Genomic DNA, 20,106 nt, shown 5'->3' with positions numbered 1-20,106 from the left:
ACATTGACAGTGACACATTTGTCTTCCTGAGTAACTGTTACATGTGATGGAACCCAGCTTTCCTGGGAGGTGAATATGTCCCTACCCATGGGACATAGTAGATAAAATCCTTGTTTTGTTTTGCTTCTGTGCATGGCTTTTGCTTTACAAAAAGCTTTGGTTTTTTCTTAAGTCTTTATCTGAACTCATAACTTTTCATTTCTACCCTTCCTATTCTCTTCCCCATCCTACCAAGGGAGAGTGAGCTCTCTGGGGCTGAGTTGGCAGCTGGGGTTAAAGGACAGTGTGTTGGGGAAGTTCCTGTTGGACACCAAGGCTCTTTACACAGAGGATGGTCAGTTCCCAGGGAAGTGGCAACAAGCCTGTCAAGAGTTAAAGAGGGCCTGTATGATCCTCAGTCATAGGGCATAGTGTTACAAAGTTCTGCAAAGAGTTAAATTGGACTCAATTATCCTGTTGGGAGTCCTTTCCAACTCAGATGTCTATGTACTGGACTATGTGAACGGAGCACATGCCTATATTCACCAGTCTTTCTTTCCAACCACATGGCACACAGACCACTTTGGTGCAGAAGTTACATGGGATTTCCCTCGCCCTGCTGGGTGGGGTGGTGTTTAGAATTTAACAGGTCAGCTTCCTCTCCAGCCTGTTGTGTCTTTTCAGCATTAAGATGCTGGAAATTGAAACAGAGGTATCAAACAGAAACGGGGCATGGGCAAGACTTTGAAACACAAGAAAGTCTGGGGGAGTGCAGAACTAGTGAGTGGATGAACCAGGTCATGAGATCAGGAACTGTCAACTAAAGGTATGTAACAAAGAAATAGCCCCAGAGAAGTTGTCCAGAACAGTTGTGATGTCCCATCCCTGGAAGTGTTTAGGGCCAGGCTGAATGAGATGCCATGTTATTTCTGAAAACTCAGAACCCCAGAAGACAGTAAAAGAATGCAAACTCAATCTTTATAAAGAAATGTATGTTTTGTTCACTTAAAACTGAAGTTCAGACATGTTCGTCTGTACAATGTAAATTCAAATATTTACAATATTCGGTTGATTTTGTATGAAGTTTCATTCCTTGTAACATCTAAGCAGATCCTTCAGTTCTGAATAGCTTTTTTTGCTTTTTCCTCTGAATTTTGCGTAGCTTCTTCTTATCTTTAACAATTGGCTTTGACTCTGGTTTCACAAGCTGTATTTCCACTGGCTTCTCTTCAGCTGGAGTTTCAAAGACTACTTCAGTAGGATCTTCTTCAACAAGGACCTTAGTCCCTTTTTTCTTTATCTTCTGCACTTCTTTCACCTGCTGCTTCTCTCTAAACTTAGCTGCCACTGACAATCTTATCAGGCGGCGATGCTATAAAAATAAGAATTTAAATTTCATCATGTTTCAAATAAGCACGATGGAAGAAATCTGTTATTAATGAAACTAATTTCTTTAACACTAATTTCTCTGCTTAATGGCCAAGACCCTCAGTGTAACATCATCTTTTCAGTGACATGACTTCTGCATTCACTTCATGATCACAAAACTACTCTGTCCTCAAACTGTCACTAGTTTAGGGCACTACAAAGGGTCATGGGGAAAGGCATACTTGATGTTCCTGCACAGACTGACTGCAAGGCTGGTTTTCAAATTAGTTGCTGAAGGAAAGAGAAAACTAAGACAGAACTGCTTACCATATTTGGGGACTGGTAATGAGGATTTTCATAGAGAGTTGGTCCTCCAAAGCTACCTTGGAAGATTTTTATGAGGTTCAGGACAAAACGAGGCCCAATTTCTACTAGAGATGCATCTTCTTCTATTATCTGCAATAAAAAGAAAACTTTCTCAATTTCTCACAGATTGAATCAAAGCATATGACCTTGCAGGCGCTTTGCATATATATGGTAATACACAATTGAACTTAAATTCAAGATAAGGTACCTGATTAGTTAGATTTGCATAAACCCAGTTCTGTACATAGAGCGGTTCTTAGGAATTCAAGCAAGCTTTTGGAGTACTCTGTATTTGTGAATTCCTTCTACAGAAAGTAAGCTCTGGATCACTTTGGGTCAAAGCAGCAATTTAGGTTAAGGTACAGTTTAGGCTTTGGGTAGTATGAACTGCCACCAAGACATCCCTCACAGAATCATAACTTAATCAATGCCAAGTTCAGTGAACCAGATCTCTCCAGAGATATGGGAGAAGGCTGTAATTTCAGGACACTGAATCTGCAAGCACTAGGGGCTGGCATATCCTGATAACAATAATCATGATTCTTATTTCATTTGGTGGATTTGATATGAAGTTATTCCACTGACCTCCTTTTGAAGAGCTAGGAGAGACCACTCACCTGGTAATTGCGAAACCAGATCCTTTCATCAGTGACGGTGAAGGTGAAGACATGATCCACAAAAGGCTGGCTTTTGGGGTGGTACTGTGGTGTACCAAATATCTGTAATAAAAGGCAGAGTTTCTGAACATCTGCAATTTAAGAGGTCAAACACAAATGGCTATTTTTAAACTCCATTTAATTTACTAAGTTCCCGAACCAAGGTTACATTTCATAACCCAAAACTTAAGAATAAGTGTCTGAGTCATGCTAAGAATATGATCCAAATCCTTTTTGATCTTTTCAAAGTTCAGAAGTGTAAAACTGCTGCTTGAAAAAAAAAAACCACTTGCGATTCTTAAGTATGTTGCAAAAAAACATCTCCAGTGAAGAAACACTGGAACTATAGACTGACCTGAATAAACAATTCTTTTAGCAGGGCATAGTGTGGCTCCCGGTCAAATATCTACAAAAAATAAAAACGTTGTTTTACATATAAGGCTAAATGCAATAGTCATGCAAAAAGAGTAAGAACCTACCAAAATGAAATAAAACCTATACTTACTGGATCAAAAGACAAAAGGGGTCTTGAGCCCCTTAGGCAATTTCCTGTCATCTTCAATTCAGCCAGTGTGTGAACTACAGTGATTAAAAAAAAAACAAACCGTTATTACTTACAGAAAATATTTTGGACAGAACAGCAATAATACAAACACAATAATGTCCACCAGCTTACCATTCTGCACCAAGAATTTAGCAGATGGTCCCTGTGGTGTGTTTGAAACCCTTCAGAGGACAGGTGGTGGGGAAGAGAGAAAGAAAAATGTTAACAGCAGGGAGAATACACCCCAACTAGCTATTCCTGCATTGAAGTAGTTTCTGTCACTTTTACAGCTGTACTGAGTTCCTTTAAAAAGCTCATAAACACTTGTTTTCTAAATAATTTTGTAAAATGCTTCTGCAAACAGTCACCAAAAGCTGTTCACACATTGTAAATTTGCACTATCCACAGAAGTGCAATATTAGAACAAATTTAACTAAGCAGCAGTATTTCATGCATCTTCACTATTACAGTAGGAAACTTCTGCTAGAACTGAAGCATTGCAGCTATAAACAGAAATGTAACAAAACATAACATTTCCTTACCACATGTAAAGATCCTGTTTCTTTTTGGCTTCAAAAAAGATGCACTTATTGCAGTTTTTCATTTCACACACCTACACAAGACACATCAAGTTAGCTGCTTACAAACATCCTGAATACATTTTTGATAACTTTCCCCATTCATCTCTAATATTTTCTCCTCTCCAAACTGCAACTTCAAAAGCAAAGATCTTGTCTTATGAAATGACATCTACTGAAACCCAAATTTTGGTTAGGCTTTAAAAAAAAATTTCACATACTTACTACAAGGAGTAATAACCTCACTAAAGCTACAAACAACCTGATAAGCTCTCCAGATACAATCACAAGAGCAGGAGCTGAGACATTAGGTTCTAGGTTCAGAACTATCAACCTCCTACTACATTTGGGCTGGCTGCGTATTTGTGTCCTGCATTGTTTAAGCATAAGCTGTACTACACTTCTCACCTACACAGAAAAGCACATGATGCTGTATTTCTTCTTCATTGTGCTGTATTTCTTCATGATGAAAATCTGTATCTAATTATAAGTTTCATTCTGGTTTTAATAATCAAAAGTCAACTTTCGGCTGTTTGGGTATCAGTAATTTTTCACCTATGATGTTACACTTTGAACTTGGTTGCCCCTTTCCCTTGCACACTGAATTTCCACAGAAAATAAAATAAAATAAAGAAGCACCAAGATAAAACCTGAATTACCTCATTGATTACAAATAACTGGTCTTTACGGTCCATTTTTGTATCTGGAAGATAAAGTCAACATTTACAAGGCTGGAAAACCAATTCAATACAAGAGATTATTGTAAGTCAGGTTTTTTGCAAAAAATTTACTAGTTTATAAAAAAAAACGGTAATTATCAAATTGTCATGTTATGGAATATATGGAATATCTAAACATAGCAACAAAACCAACTGTGCAGACTCAGGAGTGATGCCATAGGATTCAATTTTCCCAGAAAATACTATTATACAAAAATTGCTGTACTTGTTGGCTCAAAAGGTTTTTGTTTGAGATACAAGTTTCATCAAAACTCTTCTGTACCACATTTAAAAAAATAAAAGAACAAGTTGTTAGGAGCTTTTGGTTTAAAAGCATTCTCAAAATGTGTTAGGAATGATGTTCAACCCCTACCTGCTTTAGAGTGAGGCATCAATGTCCTTAAGTCCTGCATTAGGTGTCTTGTTCTGAAATTAATTCCACGAGAGGAGAATATCAGCACTCGCTCCTTGTTTTTCCATTTGCCCTAGAAAAAAAGACACAAGAGTCACATGGGAAGCTGCTAGCCTTAATGTTATTATAATGCAGCAAAATTACAGTTTGGACAGTGAACACAGAAAGACACAGCAAGAACCTCCGTTTTTTATCTCCCGTGCAGACAGACCCACGCTCTCTGCAAGAGTGGAGACTGCCCTACAGAACAGGGGGCCCTGCTTTTACAGGAGGAGCCGTCCTCATCCCGATCCACAGCGTGCTCCCGGGCACAGCCTTTCCCTCCCACCCAACTGCTAAAAACCCACGTGCGTCGCTTATTTTCCTGCAAAATGGGCTCAGGAACAGCTCCAGAGCACAGCCAGCTTCTCCTGTCGAAATTGCGAAATCTTTGTGTTTACACGCAGTACTTTACGTTTTTCCTACAAGCAAACAATTACCGAAACCTTCTCCGTATGATTCCTAAATGGAACAGGCACAGTTTCCACACAGCCTCTGTATGCAAGAGAACTGCCCAACTCTTCCCAATACTTCTGAGACTGAGGTAACACATCTTACCGACATCGACCAGGACAGCGCTTTTCACGTATTCTCACGGAAACAACGCACCGCCCGTTTACTTTTACTTGTGCCGCTATTACAAAAGACCACGAACAAACCCCTCTGTCACGGCTCAGCCGCGTTCCCCCACACAACCGGAGCGCCGGGCCGAGCGGCGGTACCTGGGACACGGGCGGCGGGATGCTGTATTCCTGCGGCGGGACGCTGCCATCCCTCGGGCCGCCCTCCGGCGCCGCCTCGCCCGCGCTCGGGGCGCTCCTGGCGCGCTTCGCCTTCCCCGCGGCCAGCGCTCCACGCTTCCTCTTGGCCGCCATCGGTCCGCACGCCATGCCGCGAGGGCTCCCGGCCCGCCCCGCTTCCCGCGTCACGTTTCCTGCGCTCGCATTTCCTGCGCCGCCCAGGCTGTGATCTCACTTCCTGCGCTCCCTCCGTTCGCCGTGCCCGTGCCCCGCCTCCTGCATTCCCGCTTCCTGCATTCCCGTCTCCTGCGCTCCCGCTTCCTACATTCCCGCCTCCTGCGCTCCGCCCGCTGCACTCCCGCCTGCGGCGTTCCCGGTGCTGGGCCATGCCGTTCTCGGCACAGCCGCCCGCCAGCGGCGAGCGCTACGCGCTGTCGGCCAGCCTGGACAATGCCCGGCACCTGTCCAGCCTCCTGAGGGCCGTGCACTTCCAGGACCACGCCACCTGCCTCGCCACGGCCAGCGGGCTGCGCGTCACCGTGGAGGATGCCAAGTGTATCCAGGCCAACGCCTTCATCCAGGTACCGGGACACGGGCGAGGGGCGGGCGCGGCTGCTGCAGAACCTGCACAGGCCCCGGTTAACGCCGCTGTCAGGGCACCGGGGGGACAAAGAGTCCAGCGGAGGCCACAAAGATGAGTAAAGGACTGGAGCATCTCTTGCGAGGCAGCCTGCAGGAGCTGGATCTGTTTAGCCTGGAGAAGAGCAGACTGAGAGTCCCATTAATGCGTATAAATATCTCAAACGTGGGTGCCAAGAAGATGGTGCCAGACTCCTTTCTGTGGTGACCGTGACAGGAACGAGGGCAATGGGCATAAAATAAAACCACCGAAGTTTCACCTCAACACGAGGAAGCACTTCTTTATTTTCAGGGGGGTAGATCACTGGAACAGAATGCCAGAGAGGTCTTGGAGTTTCCCTCTCTGGAGACAGTCTAACCCCGCCTGGATGTGTTCTGGATGTGTTCCCGTGTCACTGCTCCAAGTGACTCTGCCTTGGCAGAGAGGTTGGACTGGATAATCTCCAGAGGTACCTCCCGACCCCAACAATTCCATGTGCTCACCTGCAGAGAAGGGGAGATTTTGCTGGAAGCAAGGCAGAGGTGCCTGAGCTGGCACGGAGGAAGGGCCATGGTGAGGCTGCCCTTGTTTATGGGTGTCCATGCTGCTGGAATTACAAACCCTGCAGGAGTACATCCCTGAGCACTTGACAGGGTAGTGGGTTTGCACCCTCATCTAATGTATTAGTGCCCTCCAAACTCATGGCTCCTTCTGGCTGTGCTGTGCTTAGTTGCACAGGAAGTCCTCATAGTATCCCTCTTTAATTGTTTTGAGCTATAGCTCATCCCAAAGCTAAAAGGTTGGATTTATGTTAGTTTTGAAAGAGTACAGATGCACAGACACTAGATTAAAGATGGTTGTGCTATGCTCAAAGCACCCCAGGATGGGGTTTTCCCTCTGGGTTGCCAGGAAAATATGAAATTACTTTTCCAAAAGCAGCTCATGCCACCCTGGTTTATTTCTGAGACACTCCGTTCTTGTAGGTACCACAAAGCAGTGAGTTCCAGTGACAGACAGGATAGCAAGGAGCAGTTTATCCCTATCAGGCTAGTCAAAGGCAGGATTCAGCACATACTTCAGAGTGGTGAAGTCACTGTTCTGATCTGTTCTTATGTCCTTGTAGTGTTTGGAATGCTTATTCATGCACTGAGCATAAAAAGTGTAAGTATTTGTTACTGGAGAAGGGTGATACATTGTACAGTTCCATGAATGTTTCTAGCTCCAGAAGTAAACAGCTCTAGTTTTACTGTTTGTAGGTTGTACTTAAACCATAATAGACAAGTACTTAGGATTTCATGTTTATGCCATCTTACCTCGTTTCAAGTGTGGTTTGATTGTGTTTTCCTAGTTTTGAGGATGAAGACCCATTTTTCTATAATCGCTGCTGTGTTGCATGTAGAAATCACTTTGTGTTGCACTGCTTTCTAGATGGGAAACCTTGAAGTTTAAACTGTAAAATAATTGCAGAAACTCCCAGCTTTTCATCTCTTTTCTTTAACTTACAGGCAGAAATTTTTCAGGAATTTTCCGTTCAGGAGGAGTCTGTGATGTTCCGGATCAGTCTGTCTGTTCTTCTGGACTGCCTCACCATTTTTGGAACCAGCTCCTTGCCAGGTGTGGTATATTTCCATGAATCCACAGGAGGCTGTGTGGGTGCTGCAGGATGAGTACTCACGTGGCGTGGAGTGATACCATGGCAGCTTTCTGGGCAGTTCTGCCCTTGCAGCTCTGCCTTGAGCTCCTCATTCCTCTACAGTTTTGTTTGTGGCTGACCTAAAGATCGAATTCGAGTGTACTAAAGAGCACTGTGATTTTGGGAAACCAGAGGGTTAGGTGTTGATAACCTGCCACAGGAGGGTGTGACCACAGCACAAGCTCAGCTGTATTAGCTTCAGTTTGGGTTGCACAAGTAACAAGAGTAGTAAGGAAGGATGATGTGAGCCAGAGAGAGCCACGGGACTATGAGGATTTTCCAATTCCTCTAAACTGTTTGTAGTATGTCCTAATTGTCACAGCTGGTGTTTCTTTTGTGGTGGGTGAAATTATTTGGATTTGAGTTGTCTCCACGCAAGTAATTTAATTTTACTGCATAATCATTAGCATTTCAGGGGGTATCTGGGAGGCAGCACTAAGGTTGGTCTGTGGCCTGTGTGCCAGAAAAATGTGAGTTTTCTAAAGTGATCAAATGCCCTAGCTGTGGTCTCTGCAGAATGTGTATTTCATTCTCATTTTCAGGAACATCAACGGCCCTTAGATTGTGTTACCGTGGTTATGGGTATCCCCTGATGCTGTTCTTGGAAGAAGGAGGAGTGGTAACAGTGTGCAAAATCAACACTCAAGAACCTGAGGAGTTGTTAGATTTTGATTTCTGCAGTACAAAGGTTGTTAATAAAATTATCCTGCAGTCAGAGGGACTGCGAGAGGCATTTGCTGAACTGGACATGACCAGTGAAGTTCTGCAGATTACCATGTCTCCAGATAAACCCTACTTCAGGTACTAGAAATGGCTTTCAACTCAAATGTTTGTGCTTGGCTATCTTTGGTGAGGAGTGGACGTTTTCACAGTGGAGAGAGGGGAACTATTTTAGAATTAATTCCTTCCTTTCAGGAAGAATTGTAATGAGTATAGCAAATCACAGTATGTTCTCTAATTAACATAGTAATGAGTATTTTGACAACTTCATAAATGTGACACTGGTGTGAACAGTTTAGCATTTTTGATTAAATAAAGTGAAACAAACAGCACTGTTTTGTGAAACTGTCATGTGATATGTACAATGACTCATTTTGGTGAGTTTTTACAGAGCTCTCATCAGGTATTTTGAGATGGTGCTTTTTGTCTTCCAGGTTATCCACTTTTGGAAATGCTGGAAGTGCACATCTAGACTACCCTAGGGACTCTGATTTGATGGAAGCATTCCACTGTAACCAGACCCAGACTAACAGGTTAGAAAGTGACTGATGCCCTCTGTGCCAGGTCATGCATTCTTGATAGGAAGTTTAAAAACTGCTTTTGCATTGCTGTAACATTTATTTTATTAGTATGAGGGGGCAAAAATACTCCCCATCTGATAAAAGGCTGTGTCTGTAATCAAAAGCTAAGTGCTGATAATGACAGTTTAATGTTGTTACCAGGGAAAGACCAAATAAGCGTCTTCCTAATTGATTTGTGTTTATTCTGGGTCTTTATTAGTGACTAATGTTTCAGCCTCTCTTTGCGCAATGTATTTTTTTCATATTATTGAAATAATATATAATAATAACATTTTCTCCTGCAGATACAAGATTTCTTTGCTTAAACCATCCACAAAGGCATTGGCTTTGTCTTGCAAAGTGTCCATTCGAACAGATGCTCAAGGATTTCTGTCACTGCAGTATATGATTAGGAATGAAGATGGACAGATCTGTTTTGTGGAATACTATTGTTGCCCTGATGAGAACATCACTGAAGCAGAACTGTAGGTGTGTGTGCTGGCATCTGTAATATATTTTTGGTTATATAAAATATTATATTTTTTTACAAAAGTAAATGAAAGCTGTAAAGTTTGATAGAGTTAATATTGTCTTTATTTTTTAACTCTGGAATAAGAAAGCTGAAAACTTTCATTTTCTTCCACTGCAAACATTTCTTAGCCCTGACTCAAACTGAAAAAGCAGAAAGGGGAGTTGCGTCTTATAGACACTGCTTCCAATACAGATGTTAAAGTACTGTTTGTGTAATACATTGATGCTTTTTGCAGCATTCTCCAAGAATTTTGTCTGTGCTATGTTTTTTTGTCTTTGGCCTCTAGTAAGCAATTACACAGGGGAAAATCTGGATACTAGTTGTATATTGGCCAGATAACTTTCAGTGACTTAAAACCAAATTTGTCTTCAAAGAGAACAACATTTTCAAACAGATCTCTTAATAGCAGCAGGTGGTTTCTTGCTGGGAAATGCTGACATGTTTTGTCAGTGAAGCCACTAGGCTTCTCCTCATCTTGATTAATTTTTAATATAACTCAATTCCTTGGAATTCCATCTGACACCAATTTACCATTTTGTCTGCAAACTGATATTGAATTGGTAAATTGATATAGAGGCCAGGATTTACTTACTTATTACTCAAAACTGTCCTGGCAACATCATTGTTTTGGGTCAATAGTTTATTACACATCTGCAAGAATGCTGCTGCTGAGCTGTTTCTGTGTACTCACGTCCCTGTTCCTACTCTGCTGCTCTCTACTGGTAGTGCTAAGAATCGTAAGAGAGAAAAGTTTCATATTGAAAATTTTTATGAATTTTATTTGCCTTCTCAGTAGCCTTTTTCAGCAACAGGAGTTGCTGCTGAATGGCAGCAGGGCAATATCTGCCTGTGTCCCATGGAGTGGTGTATTCAAATCTGCTAAAAACGGGGCTGACCTCATGGTCACTGACAAGAGAGTGTGGTTCCTGGGCAGTTTTCTACAGTGTCCACCTCCAGAACAGCAGATGGGCTGTGTTTAGGTAAAAGTCCACTTGTCCTTTCACACCAAAGACCCTGCACAGAACGGGAAGTACCTGGGAGCAGCCAGGCACTGGACTGGATGCAGAGTCTGCAGATCACACACAGAGACTGAGTCCTGCCTGCCTCTCTGCTGTGGGGTGTGATCAGAGTCAGCAATCTCCAGGTGGTTTCTGCAGCTTTAGATTCCAGTCAAGTTTTGTTGTCTGTCAGATAAGGTCTTGCTTTGTTTTCTATGGAAAACAGTGTGTTCATATGTTACCAAGTTGATTGCTTCACAATTCAGCAGAATCCTTTGGGTTTATTTTAAAATGTTTTTGTGGATAATTTTTCACATCTTGCTTATGCCAGCAAGAGTATACTTTTGGAATACACAGTGTTATCTGTTCACTTTTGTTGTTTTTTGTGCAAATCATCCATTTGTCGCAATAAAGTTTACAATAAAGTTAACTGTTGGAAATTTATAAACAATTACAAATTTTTGAACTACAAGGCTGACATAGATACCTAATATTCTAAATTACTCTTATTTACTGGGTCTTTTTTCCAAACTAAAATATACCCAAGACAAGTATAAATTAACTTCCTTCTGGCTTACTGTGTCAATTTCTTCAATGATAAAAAGGTTATGGTCTCATTGGGAGTTATTAATGTTATCTCTGACTACTGAGTATCAAGGATTATTTACATAATCCCTGGGTGACAGGATAAAAATGAAGTTAGAACGCACCACTTTCTTGGTGTGATTTATTTTAGAATATCCAAGTTTCTTGTATTGTGTTCAGGAATTGTGGCTTAACATTTGAATTTTTATATAATTGCCTACAGATGTATTGTGTTCCTTTTTGAAATAGTACTTAAAATGTTTTCTTCTGTGGCCTACCAACAGTAATCATAGAAGCAATACCCTTAGAAGTTACAACACCACAAAATACCAGAAAATAACTTGCATTTAGTATTAGATATTAAAGGCACATATTGTTTGTGCAGGAGTTAATGTCCGTACCCCAGATGGGCTGAGTCCTGTCCTGGGCTCCCAGAGGTAGGGAGGTGCTTGTGCACTTTTGACTTCATGGATATGATTTTAGGGAGACAAGAACGTGGGAAATCTGGGCTACAGTCTTGGTGCTGAAAGGCAGTGAATTGATTTAGGATCCATCTGTGATGTATTCAGTTACATTTCTGCATTCAAGCACAGTAAAATAAAAAGGGTGAAGAGGAGGATGGCGACTAAAAGGGCACTGCATCTTTTTTACCTAGTAAGTTACATAAATTCTGCAGATATCCACTGCTGCACTGGATTTCCTGCTACACTTTGCATGGATCCAGAACTCAGGTTACCTTTAGTATGTTTTGTCTCTGCTATTTAACAAGAGCTTTCCCCTTGCAGACTACAGGAAACCTGCAGCAAAGGAAATGTTCAGCTCACTACTTTTTGTAGCATCACAGAAGAGGCTTGTCATAACTCAGATTTTGCCCATCTGCTTTCTTAAAATGGTGCATGCAAGTATTCAGAATTACTTGTCTTGTAAAGTAAACCAGTTCCTGGGTTGGCAGCTGTCACCAGTGCCTTCTACCCCGTTTCAGCTGTGGTAGGGGATGCCTGGCAGCTCTGATGTGCAGCACTGGGGGCTGTGGACATCCCACATCCAGAGGCCACAAAACTGGCAAGAGATTTCCCCTCCAATTATTTTGATTTGTGAGTTTCAGAGCAGAACTGACCACAGGTTTTCAAGAAGACACTTTGATTCCACCAGAAAACTACTGCCTATAGGCCCAGACTCCCCACCAGTCTTTGAAGATTCCAGAAGTCAAAATAATGCCTTTGGCTCCTGACAATCTTTATGCAACAAAACACCAACAGTCCTGGTGCTACTGGTATCTCCTGCCTCCCAACGTGTTGAATTTTTGTGTCTCCTTGGCTTTCTATAATGATTGAGATCTGTAAAGCACAAAATTCTCCAGGGGGAATTCAGTTCTATACCTCTGTTTCAAAGATAGTGGTGGGAAAGAATCAGTGGTTTGGTTTTTATTTACTTTAGTTGTTTATTATTTATTTACACATGGATTTACAAGGAAATAGTACTCTTGTATACTTGACTAGATGAGTCTTTAGTGAGGTTAGTGGAGCAGCTGGAAAAGCTGAGATAAGCCATATGCTGTTTCCTGTAGGTGTCTGTTTTTAACCTCGTTTTGTAGCAGCTTGAAGAATCCAGCAGGTGGGTCTTACCAAAATAGAAACTGTCTGTAGTAGCACTAAGCAGTGCTTTTGCTGAACAGTAACATTAGAGAACACTAACATTAAACTGAACAAATACAGAATTATTTTTAAAATGCTGCTATTACAGAATAGTCACTTGATGACTTCTTGTTGAGACAACTCATTTTTATGTGAATCTCTCTTTGAGGGGGTCAGGACTGCTTAGGTATAAATGGAAGAGATAAGAAGTGGGTTCTGCCTCTTTCTTCCCTGCTTCTGCCCTTAGCTGGGTCTAAGAATAACAGGGCAGTGCATAAGCATTGCTACAGATAATTGCTAGGGCTCCTCCAGGCAGAGAGTGTTGGAGAGGGGTGCAGTTGGGTGCCCCACACAGCTCTGATTTCCGTGGAGTAAAAGACTCTCACAGAAGTGAGAAGTGGGTTTGAATGTCCACCATGACTGTGAACGTCAGTCTGTGTAAGTACTCTGGAGGAACGCATCCAGGAGAGCCTAGAAAGAGCTGCATTGCCCAGGAAAAACTTCCCTTTTGTAATACCATTGAAATTCTGAGCAGAGAGACAATGGGAATTTCATTCCCACTTTCACCCCCTCTGCATCAGCGTTTGAGGTGGGGTAGTAGGTGGGGGGCTGTGTCTGTGTGTGGAGTAAAACTCTCAATGGAAAACTGAACAGCCTTCTACCCCTTCCAATTCAGATGGAGTTGACCAAAAAGGAGCAAGTGAGCAGAAAGCTGGAGGTCTGAGATAAGAAATCTGCCTGAACATATGTTTGGATTTTACCCCCTAAAAGCCAGTGGAGTGCAGTAATGGGTTTGCAACGTAATGGACAGGTGGAACACAACTCCAACTAATTAGGCACTTGAACCCCTAATCAACCAGAAAGAGACTTAATCCATGGAACAGAAAGCAGCTAACAAGCCCTAAGTTATGTTCAGGTGTTGGAAAGATAAATTACTTGTTGGCAGAATTGCCTTGTTAAGCTTCAGTGATCTCATACCTAGAGGCAGGTTAACAAAGTTAGGGAAGAAGGATGGTACATAGACACAACCATGCAGAACTTTAAAGCCACAAGGACGTATGGCAGAACTCCCAAGATAGGGAGGAAACTAATAAGGCCAACTCAGCAAGTGTGCTGAAACTGGCTGCGAGTGGGTAAAAGGAATTCCAGCAGGGAGAAATCATGACAGAGTGACTCATAGCCCACCATGTCAAAAGAAGATGAAGAGTGAGGGTTGCAGACTAATGAGCATAAGAACTGAGAGAATCATTAACTGATAGAAGATAGAATACTGATTAATAAGAGAACAATGTCTTTTGTAGCCCACTAACATTAATGGCTATGTTTGCTAATGTTGAGGGATACGTCTGGTGCAGGCAGCTGTGTTTGCAAGCTGAATTTGCAGCAGGTTGAGCTCTGGGTGGGAGCCCAGGGAGAGACAAGAGGCTGTGAACTGCCAGCCCTGTGATTGATTTACAGAGGGCACAAAGCCCAGTGAAACCAGCCAGGGTGAGTGAGGAGACACAGCAGGGGCTGGCAATTGCAGACATTTTGGATAACAAAAGAGATGAACAAGGGTGATGCCAGCTAGGTGAATAGACACAGAGAGGGTGGCATGTGCCAACTGGAGAGGAAGAGCTACACTTGCACCTGGGTAGACAGTGAAGATGTAAAATTCCCCGAGGTTCCTTTTTTGTGGTCCCTCCTCAGAGGTATTGAGCTGTTTCTGTGTGCCGTGAATAAATGGCTTTGTGAGAAACAACTGCTCACTTTGAAAATTTAAAAAGGTTTATTAAACCTTAACAAAAATACAACAAGGGACTACGTAAGGAAAAAGCTGCAGTGCTGGGAAGTGCCCTCGTGGATACCATATGGCCAGTTCATCTTCAAGATGGATCCTCAGTCTTTTATACCCCTGGGGATTGCCCTGGACCCTTCCAAAGTCTGCCAGTCAGCTCTTCTGTGTCATTTATCACTGCAGACTGCTTGCTTGTAACTTCATTAGAGATCAGGTGTTGCCATGCTGCACTCCCGAAGCAACCCCCTGAGCTTTTCCATTCCCAACTGCCCCATACAAGGGGCACACGTGCAGCCTTCTTTATACCTGTCCTAGACAACCCCAGCAGTCTGATGGCAACAATAGGGGAAAGGGGAAAAGGGAAAGGGGGGAAAGGAGAACTGTGGGAGGAACAGAGGACATCTGAACTACAATAACATAACTATATATCACTAAAGCTTTTATTAATATTCACACAATAGTTGTTGTAATATATGGTAGGGATAATTCATGCTATTAATGTATGGTGTAAAATATTGGGAAATCCAAACCGTGTCTTTTGACTGTCCTGGCTGGGAGCAGCTGTCTTATTCAGATTCAACAAGTTCCCGGACACATGTTAAGATAACCATCGATGCTTTAATGTAAGAATAGAAGTTTCCAGGGCGATAATCAGTGGTTCCCTGAGTTGTCGAAAGTAACAGCTAGAACCGGAAGGAACAGCGGAAGGAACACCTAGGACTGGAAGTAATACCTAGAACCAGAAGGATCACCTATGACCGGAAGGAACACTGGAAGGAGCACCTAGGACCGGAAGGAACATCTAGAACTCAAAGAATCAGCAGAAGGACACCTAGGACCGGAAAGAACACCTAGAACCAGAAGGAACACCTAAAACCGGAAGGGACACCTAGAGCCGTAAGAAAGACCGAGACTCCTGCACCCATTCTGGAGTTTTTCCAGAAGCGTGGCGCTTCTCCACAGCAGGTAAGAGCCTGGGGCCAGGGCTGAAGGCCTCCCAGGATCACGTTGCTCCTCAAGCTACAGCTGCTGGGCCCCCTCAACCTTTGAGGCCATCACAGTGGGGTGGGAAGGCAAGCACTTCTTGGGGGAAGCTGGGGAAGTTGCTCCCTTGGACAGCACTCCAAATCTTCCCCATGCTGCCTCCTCCAGGTACCACGATTATTGCCTTGCCGACGGCATCTATCAAGATAGTCAACAGCTCCACCCTGGTACATCTGAGTACACGGCTTCTCCGGAGCGATTGACACCAATGGCACACCTGGTCACGGCTTTTGTCCACCTCTGCACACGGAAAGCAACAGCGATGCATGTGAAGAGACACAAAGAAAATTTGGTCATCTTTGCCTCGGGCAGAATAAACTGTATAAAACTTCGCTGTGTGAAGCCATGAGCATGAACTGGGGATACTCTGACACTCAGGAGGTCAGATCCGTGTTCACCTGGCGCCGATGCCAGGCTTGACGCTGTCTTTTTGGCTGTGGTGGTTTCGAAGACCAAACTTTGGTCTCGCAGACAAATTAATAAATCTGCTAAATTTTTGATAATTTTGGCTCAGGATTTGATCATTTATAACAGTTGTCTTTTAATTGTGAGAGCCAATCATCTCATTATCCATGTAAAACAGCTTTGTGGAACGAGACATGTGAGACTCTTTCATGGGAAACCTGGGGTGGAGCCAGCAAGGTAACCTGGTCTCACTGTGAGGGGAGTGTTTGGGGCGTCAGCTGCGGCTCTGGAGCCGCCCGCTGTGGAGGAGATTCAGTCCCGCCTGTGAAAGTCTGGCACTGGGAGTATGACTGCCAGAGAGGCTCGACAATGGCCAGACTGGGGAGTTTCCTTAACACCAGAGTGTATAAATAGTAAAAAGTTTTGAGAGTTGGTGTGCTTGATTTGCAGAACACCACTAAGCACCCAGGCTTGTGCCACTGGAATAAATAATTATCTTTGAGTGTGTAATTAGTTGCTTGTTGCACACCAGGAAACAAATCTGATTTTTTCTGGACAACAAGCTGGCCAAACACGTTTATTCTCCTAATAAACTATATACCAGCATGGGACAGGTTCTGGAGGAGCTGGGGTATATCCAGGCTGCGATTGCGAGCCGTCACTCTCCAGAGCTGACCAGAACAGCTCCCAGAAAAGTTGTCAGAGAGGCATGGGCAGCACAGAGCTCACACCTCCTCTTCCTCCATGCTGCAACCCAGCCTGGGTGATCCCGGTAGGCTTTAATTATGCAGATATTCGCAAGGGTTTTAATTATGCAGATATTCGCAAGGGAACGCGGTGCCAGACACCCCCCGGCCAAAGCATCTGTAGAGGAAACTCGGCTGACCTGCCCCTCCCGGTCGTTGGACGGGGACACGAATTCTTCATGTGGCAGCAAGGGCAGGAATTTAAAGACACTCTGAAAACCACACAGCCCCCCTCAGGCAGCGCAGGGCTCCGCACACGTGCAGGGGGCAATGCAGAAGCGGCACAACCAGGGGAGCACCTGCCCTCCCACCGCGACCTTCCTGCAGGCGCCTGGCTCTGGAATGCCTCACAGGTACGTGTGCACCAGCTCTGCAACATCTGTCCAGCTGTGCTCACATCCAGATGTGGCACCACCAACTGCTGAACGCTGCGCCGCTTTTTTTGGGAGCTGCACTTTGAACAGCAAGAATCCAGACAATCTGCTTCTAGGAATGGGACAGTGCAGACCTTTGTGCTTTGAGTTGTCACTCCCGACAGTTTTCCAGCTGTCAGGGAGGCTCTGAGGGGAAGGAATGCCAGGTTGCTTTCTCAGGAATGTTTTGAGTTTTTTTCTTCTTGTCTGGAAAATGCAGTTTAATCCAGCAACCCCCTTGCTCCCCAGACTCTTTGGGGGATGACTCCTGGTGGGCAGTAGATGTTTACAGAGAAGCAAATGCATCCAAACATTTTTGGACAGGGCTTCTGAACGTGCAGCGTGTGGGGACTGTTGCTGCTCTACGACAAAGAACGCAGGAAGAGTGCTGTGGGCCCGAGCCCAGCCATCACTAAGGAGCATTTTGGCTAATCCCAAAGGGAAAGGTGACTACAGCGGAGCAACAGCTTCCCATACAGGCACAGTGGTGTTTTGATGCAGGCACTGTCAGTCTCCTGAGGGTACTAGCAGAGTGCCAGCTGCAGCATCCTCCCCAGGCAGGGTTAACAGCAGCCCAGCCAGGCAGGCAGGAGCAGACAGACGGACACCCGTGGGCTCCAGCCCTGAGCCCCTTGCAGGAGATGATGTCACTGAGATGTGCCTGTTTCCAATCTCCAGCTGCTGGTAGGAGGCCCCATTACCAACTGTCTGAGCATTTCAGGCTGTTGGAAAATGTACAAAGAGGGCCAACACTGCGAATCTGGACAGATCAGCATGCGAGCAGGCTTTTAAAATAGACTGAAAGCCCAATGATTGCATTAACCTGTGTTAAACTCATCAATTAAGAGTCTGTCAGGGCAGCCAAAGGTTTGGAAATACCTACAAATGCATTGCCCTAAAATGCCCCAGGAGCTAAGGGTGGTACCACAAAACAGACCCTCCCAAAGCCACCTGTAGGACTGGGGACTGGCATCAGCAGGGCTAAAAGCAAGCTGATTGTTGCTGCTTGTGTAAAGGCAAAAAATGGTGATCAGAGGAGTCATATGTTAGTGACAGTCCATGCAGTCCATGCAGTCTGCCACCACTGTGTCTGATGTGACAGAGGCTGTCATTTCTCCAAGAAGACTTTTTGTCACACAGTACTGAAGTCTGGGGGCTCTAATTAACAGTTGTTGGGCAAGGCACATCACTTTCTTGCCAGCAGCAGGCTTGACTGGTAGATCTGTTCTGTAGTTACAGAAATTTTAACTCAAGCTTCCTCAAATTAGTAGACACTAAATCACTGATTTTTATTCAGCTCCAATTTACCACTGTAATTCTAAGACAGGGGTTTAAAGAAAATGACTGTTGAGGAGAGTGAGTTTGTTACTGCCTGAGAAGAACACAGATATAAAACCAAAACAAAATATGGTTCTAGTCTGTGCTTAGTGTCTCTGTTATGTTCAAAAGGATCATGAAGGATCCAAAGAGAGAAGGAGGCAGGGGTGAAGAAAAGCATTTGAAACTTGACTTCTGTGAAATGCTCTGCGGAGAACTGGGGAGTGCCACAAGCACTCACAATGACCCACAGCTGCAGAACCAAGTGGTGTTATAGATGAAGGTTTCAAGGTACTCAAACTCTTGTACTGTGCTTTGACATTAAATTCAGGAGTTTTAGTACTCTCTGTGTCAGACCAAAACCACAGTTAATAGGTGATTTAGATCACTGAACTATCCTAAAAGTCTTGTACCAATTTCTTTTTGCTTGAAAAAATTTGCTGTGTTACAGCTGTGCCTGTGGAATATGCGCTGGGGTACATCACATCTGTCTATGCTACTCAGAAACCTCCACACCTACCCCCCCAGAGCTTTTCCACACAGTTTCCCAACAGGCACAGCTGCTCTGCAGCCTGGGTCCCAAGCAGCAGACTGAGGCCCTGACCCCCAGACATCCAAAGCGACAGGAGGCCTGTGCTCCAGGACCTGCCCTGCACTGACGCATCACCTGAGACAGTGATTCTTGCCTGCAGCACTTGGGTCTCTGCCACATTTGAGAGCGCGTTGCCTCTGCCTTCTGTGTCTGCTTCTTGCTCAGATGAGGGCTGGCACTGGTGTGAAGAAAGCCCCAGGATGCTTTGGTTTGGCTGACCCAAGCAAGAGCCTCCCTGCGGAAGGTCAGACAGGCAAAGGGCACATGAGCCCCCTGTTCTAGTGCCATGAGTCAGCTCTCCTCCCATGTGGTATTCCAGCCTCTTGGCATATCCTCCTGCACACCCCAGGCTGGTACCCCACTCTGCCAGACCCCTCCAGAGAGCAGATTTGTGGTGTAGACACAATGTAGATACTGCAGCAGTGGTTTGTGTAGCTCTGAATCACCCAGCACTGAAATCACACCCCACCTACCTCTTCCCCCAGCCAGCTATTCTTGGGCAAACTCACAGAACATGAAGTGGGCTTTAACAGTTCCATATAGTGAAATGGCATTTGCCAAGGGATTTCTTGCCAGCTTCTCCACTGGCCCTTTCTTGGCTGCTTCTCCTGGGGCCCTGTGTGTGGTTTGCTGCAGCACAGAGCAGCGTGGTCTTCCCTGGGCTTTTGCTGTCTTATGCTGACACACAGCACATCACATCCCCACGGAGCTGCCCTGAGGAGCGGTGGGGAGGCAATCAGCAGGTCATTCTGCCATCCCTGAGCCCCCTGCTCAGCCACCAAGGGACAAGATTGGCTCCACCTGTGCTTCTACCCAGGAGGCCCCAGCAGGAAGTCTGCTATGCAATGTGCCCAGGAACCCAGACTCATCTCAGAGGATAATGACCCCTGTGCTCAGGTGTTGGTTATACTTCACTATGTGCTGCCACAGCCAAAATATCTGTCCAGCAAGGACACAAGGCACACTGCGAAAAGTTAACCTCTGACTGCTGCTGGAATCTGCATTTTCACCCTCCACTATCTTCTCATGTCAGTTTGGGCTGGTAAAAGAAGGGCCCTGTGAGAGCCAGA

General features: G+C 44.5%; 2 protein-coding genes across 2 annotated transcripts; one reads left to right on the top strand and one right to left on the bottom strand.

Annotated features, from left to right (window-relative positions):
* Positions 1–956: 956 nt before the first annotated feature.
* BRIX1 (biogenesis of ribosomes BRX1) lies at positions 957–5,581 on the bottom strand. The gene is made up of 10 exons (XM_036403992.2): positions 5,384–5,581; positions 4,584–4,695; positions 4,151–4,194; positions 3,456–3,526; positions 3,046–3,095; positions 2,875–2,948; positions 2,725–2,775; positions 2,331–2,432; positions 1,675–1,803; positions 957–1,351 (listed from the first exon to the last, which is right to left on the bottom strand). Exons 1-10 carry the CDS (start codon positions 5,549–5,551, stop codon positions 1,082–1,084), a joined length of 1,071 nt encoding a protein of 356 aa, XP_036259885.1. The 5' UTR covers positions 5,552–5,581; the 3' UTR covers positions 957–1,081.
* Positions 5,582–5,692: 111 nt separating this feature from the next.
* On the top strand, positions 5,693–10,953 carry RAD1 (RAD1 checkpoint DNA exonuclease). Its single transcript, XM_036403883.2, has 5 exons — positions 5,693–5,982; positions 7,526–7,634; positions 8,256–8,514; positions 8,868–8,966; positions 9,299–10,953. The coding sequence occupies exons 1-5, from the start codon at positions 5,788–5,790 to the stop codon at positions 9,480–9,482; spliced, it is 846 nt and encodes a 281-aa protein (XP_036259776.1). The 5' UTR covers positions 5,693–5,787; the 3' UTR covers positions 9,483–10,953.
* The last annotated feature ends 9,153 nt before the right edge of the window (positions 10,954–20,106 follow it).

The sequence above is a fragment of the Molothrus ater genome, chromosome Z (genome assembly GCF_012460135.2).
Source record: "Molothrus ater isolate BHLD 08-10-18 breed brown headed cowbird chromosome Z, BPBGC_Mater_1.1, whole genome shotgun sequence".
Lineage (NCBI taxonomy): Eukaryota > Metazoa > Chordata > Aves > Passeriformes > Icteridae > Molothrus > Molothrus ater.
The sequence above is the reverse complement of the archived record's forward strand: the minus strand, read 5'-3'. Positions and strand labels throughout refer to the sequence as shown.

Bases quoted from the DNA above. Each gene is read 5' to 3' on its own strand.
- BRIX1 (XM_036403992.2), bottom strand. From the start codon at position 5,551: ATGGCGTGCGGACCGATGGCGGCCAAGAGGAAGCGTGGAGCGCTGGCC. The intron at 4,195-4,583 runs GTAGGGGTTGAA...TTTATCTTCCAG, and splicing joins GATGCCTCACTCTAAAGCAG to ATACAAAAATGGACCGTAAA. The intron at 3,527-4,150 runs GTAATTCAGGTT...TGTCTTGTGTAG, and splicing joins AGTTATTTGTAATCAATGAG to GTGTGTGAAATGAAAAACTG.
- RAD1 (XM_036403883.2), top strand. From the start codon at position 5,788: ATGCCGTTCTCGGCACAGCCGCCCGCCAGCGGCGAGCGCTACGCGCTG. The intron at 8,515-8,867 runs GTACTAGAAATG...TTTGTCTTCCAG, and splicing joins CCAGATAAACCCTACTTCAG to GTTATCCACTTTTGGAAATG. The intron at 8,967-9,298 runs GTTAGAAAGTGA...TTTCTCCTGCAG, and splicing joins AACCAGACCCAGACTAACAG to ATACAAGATTTCTTTGCTTA.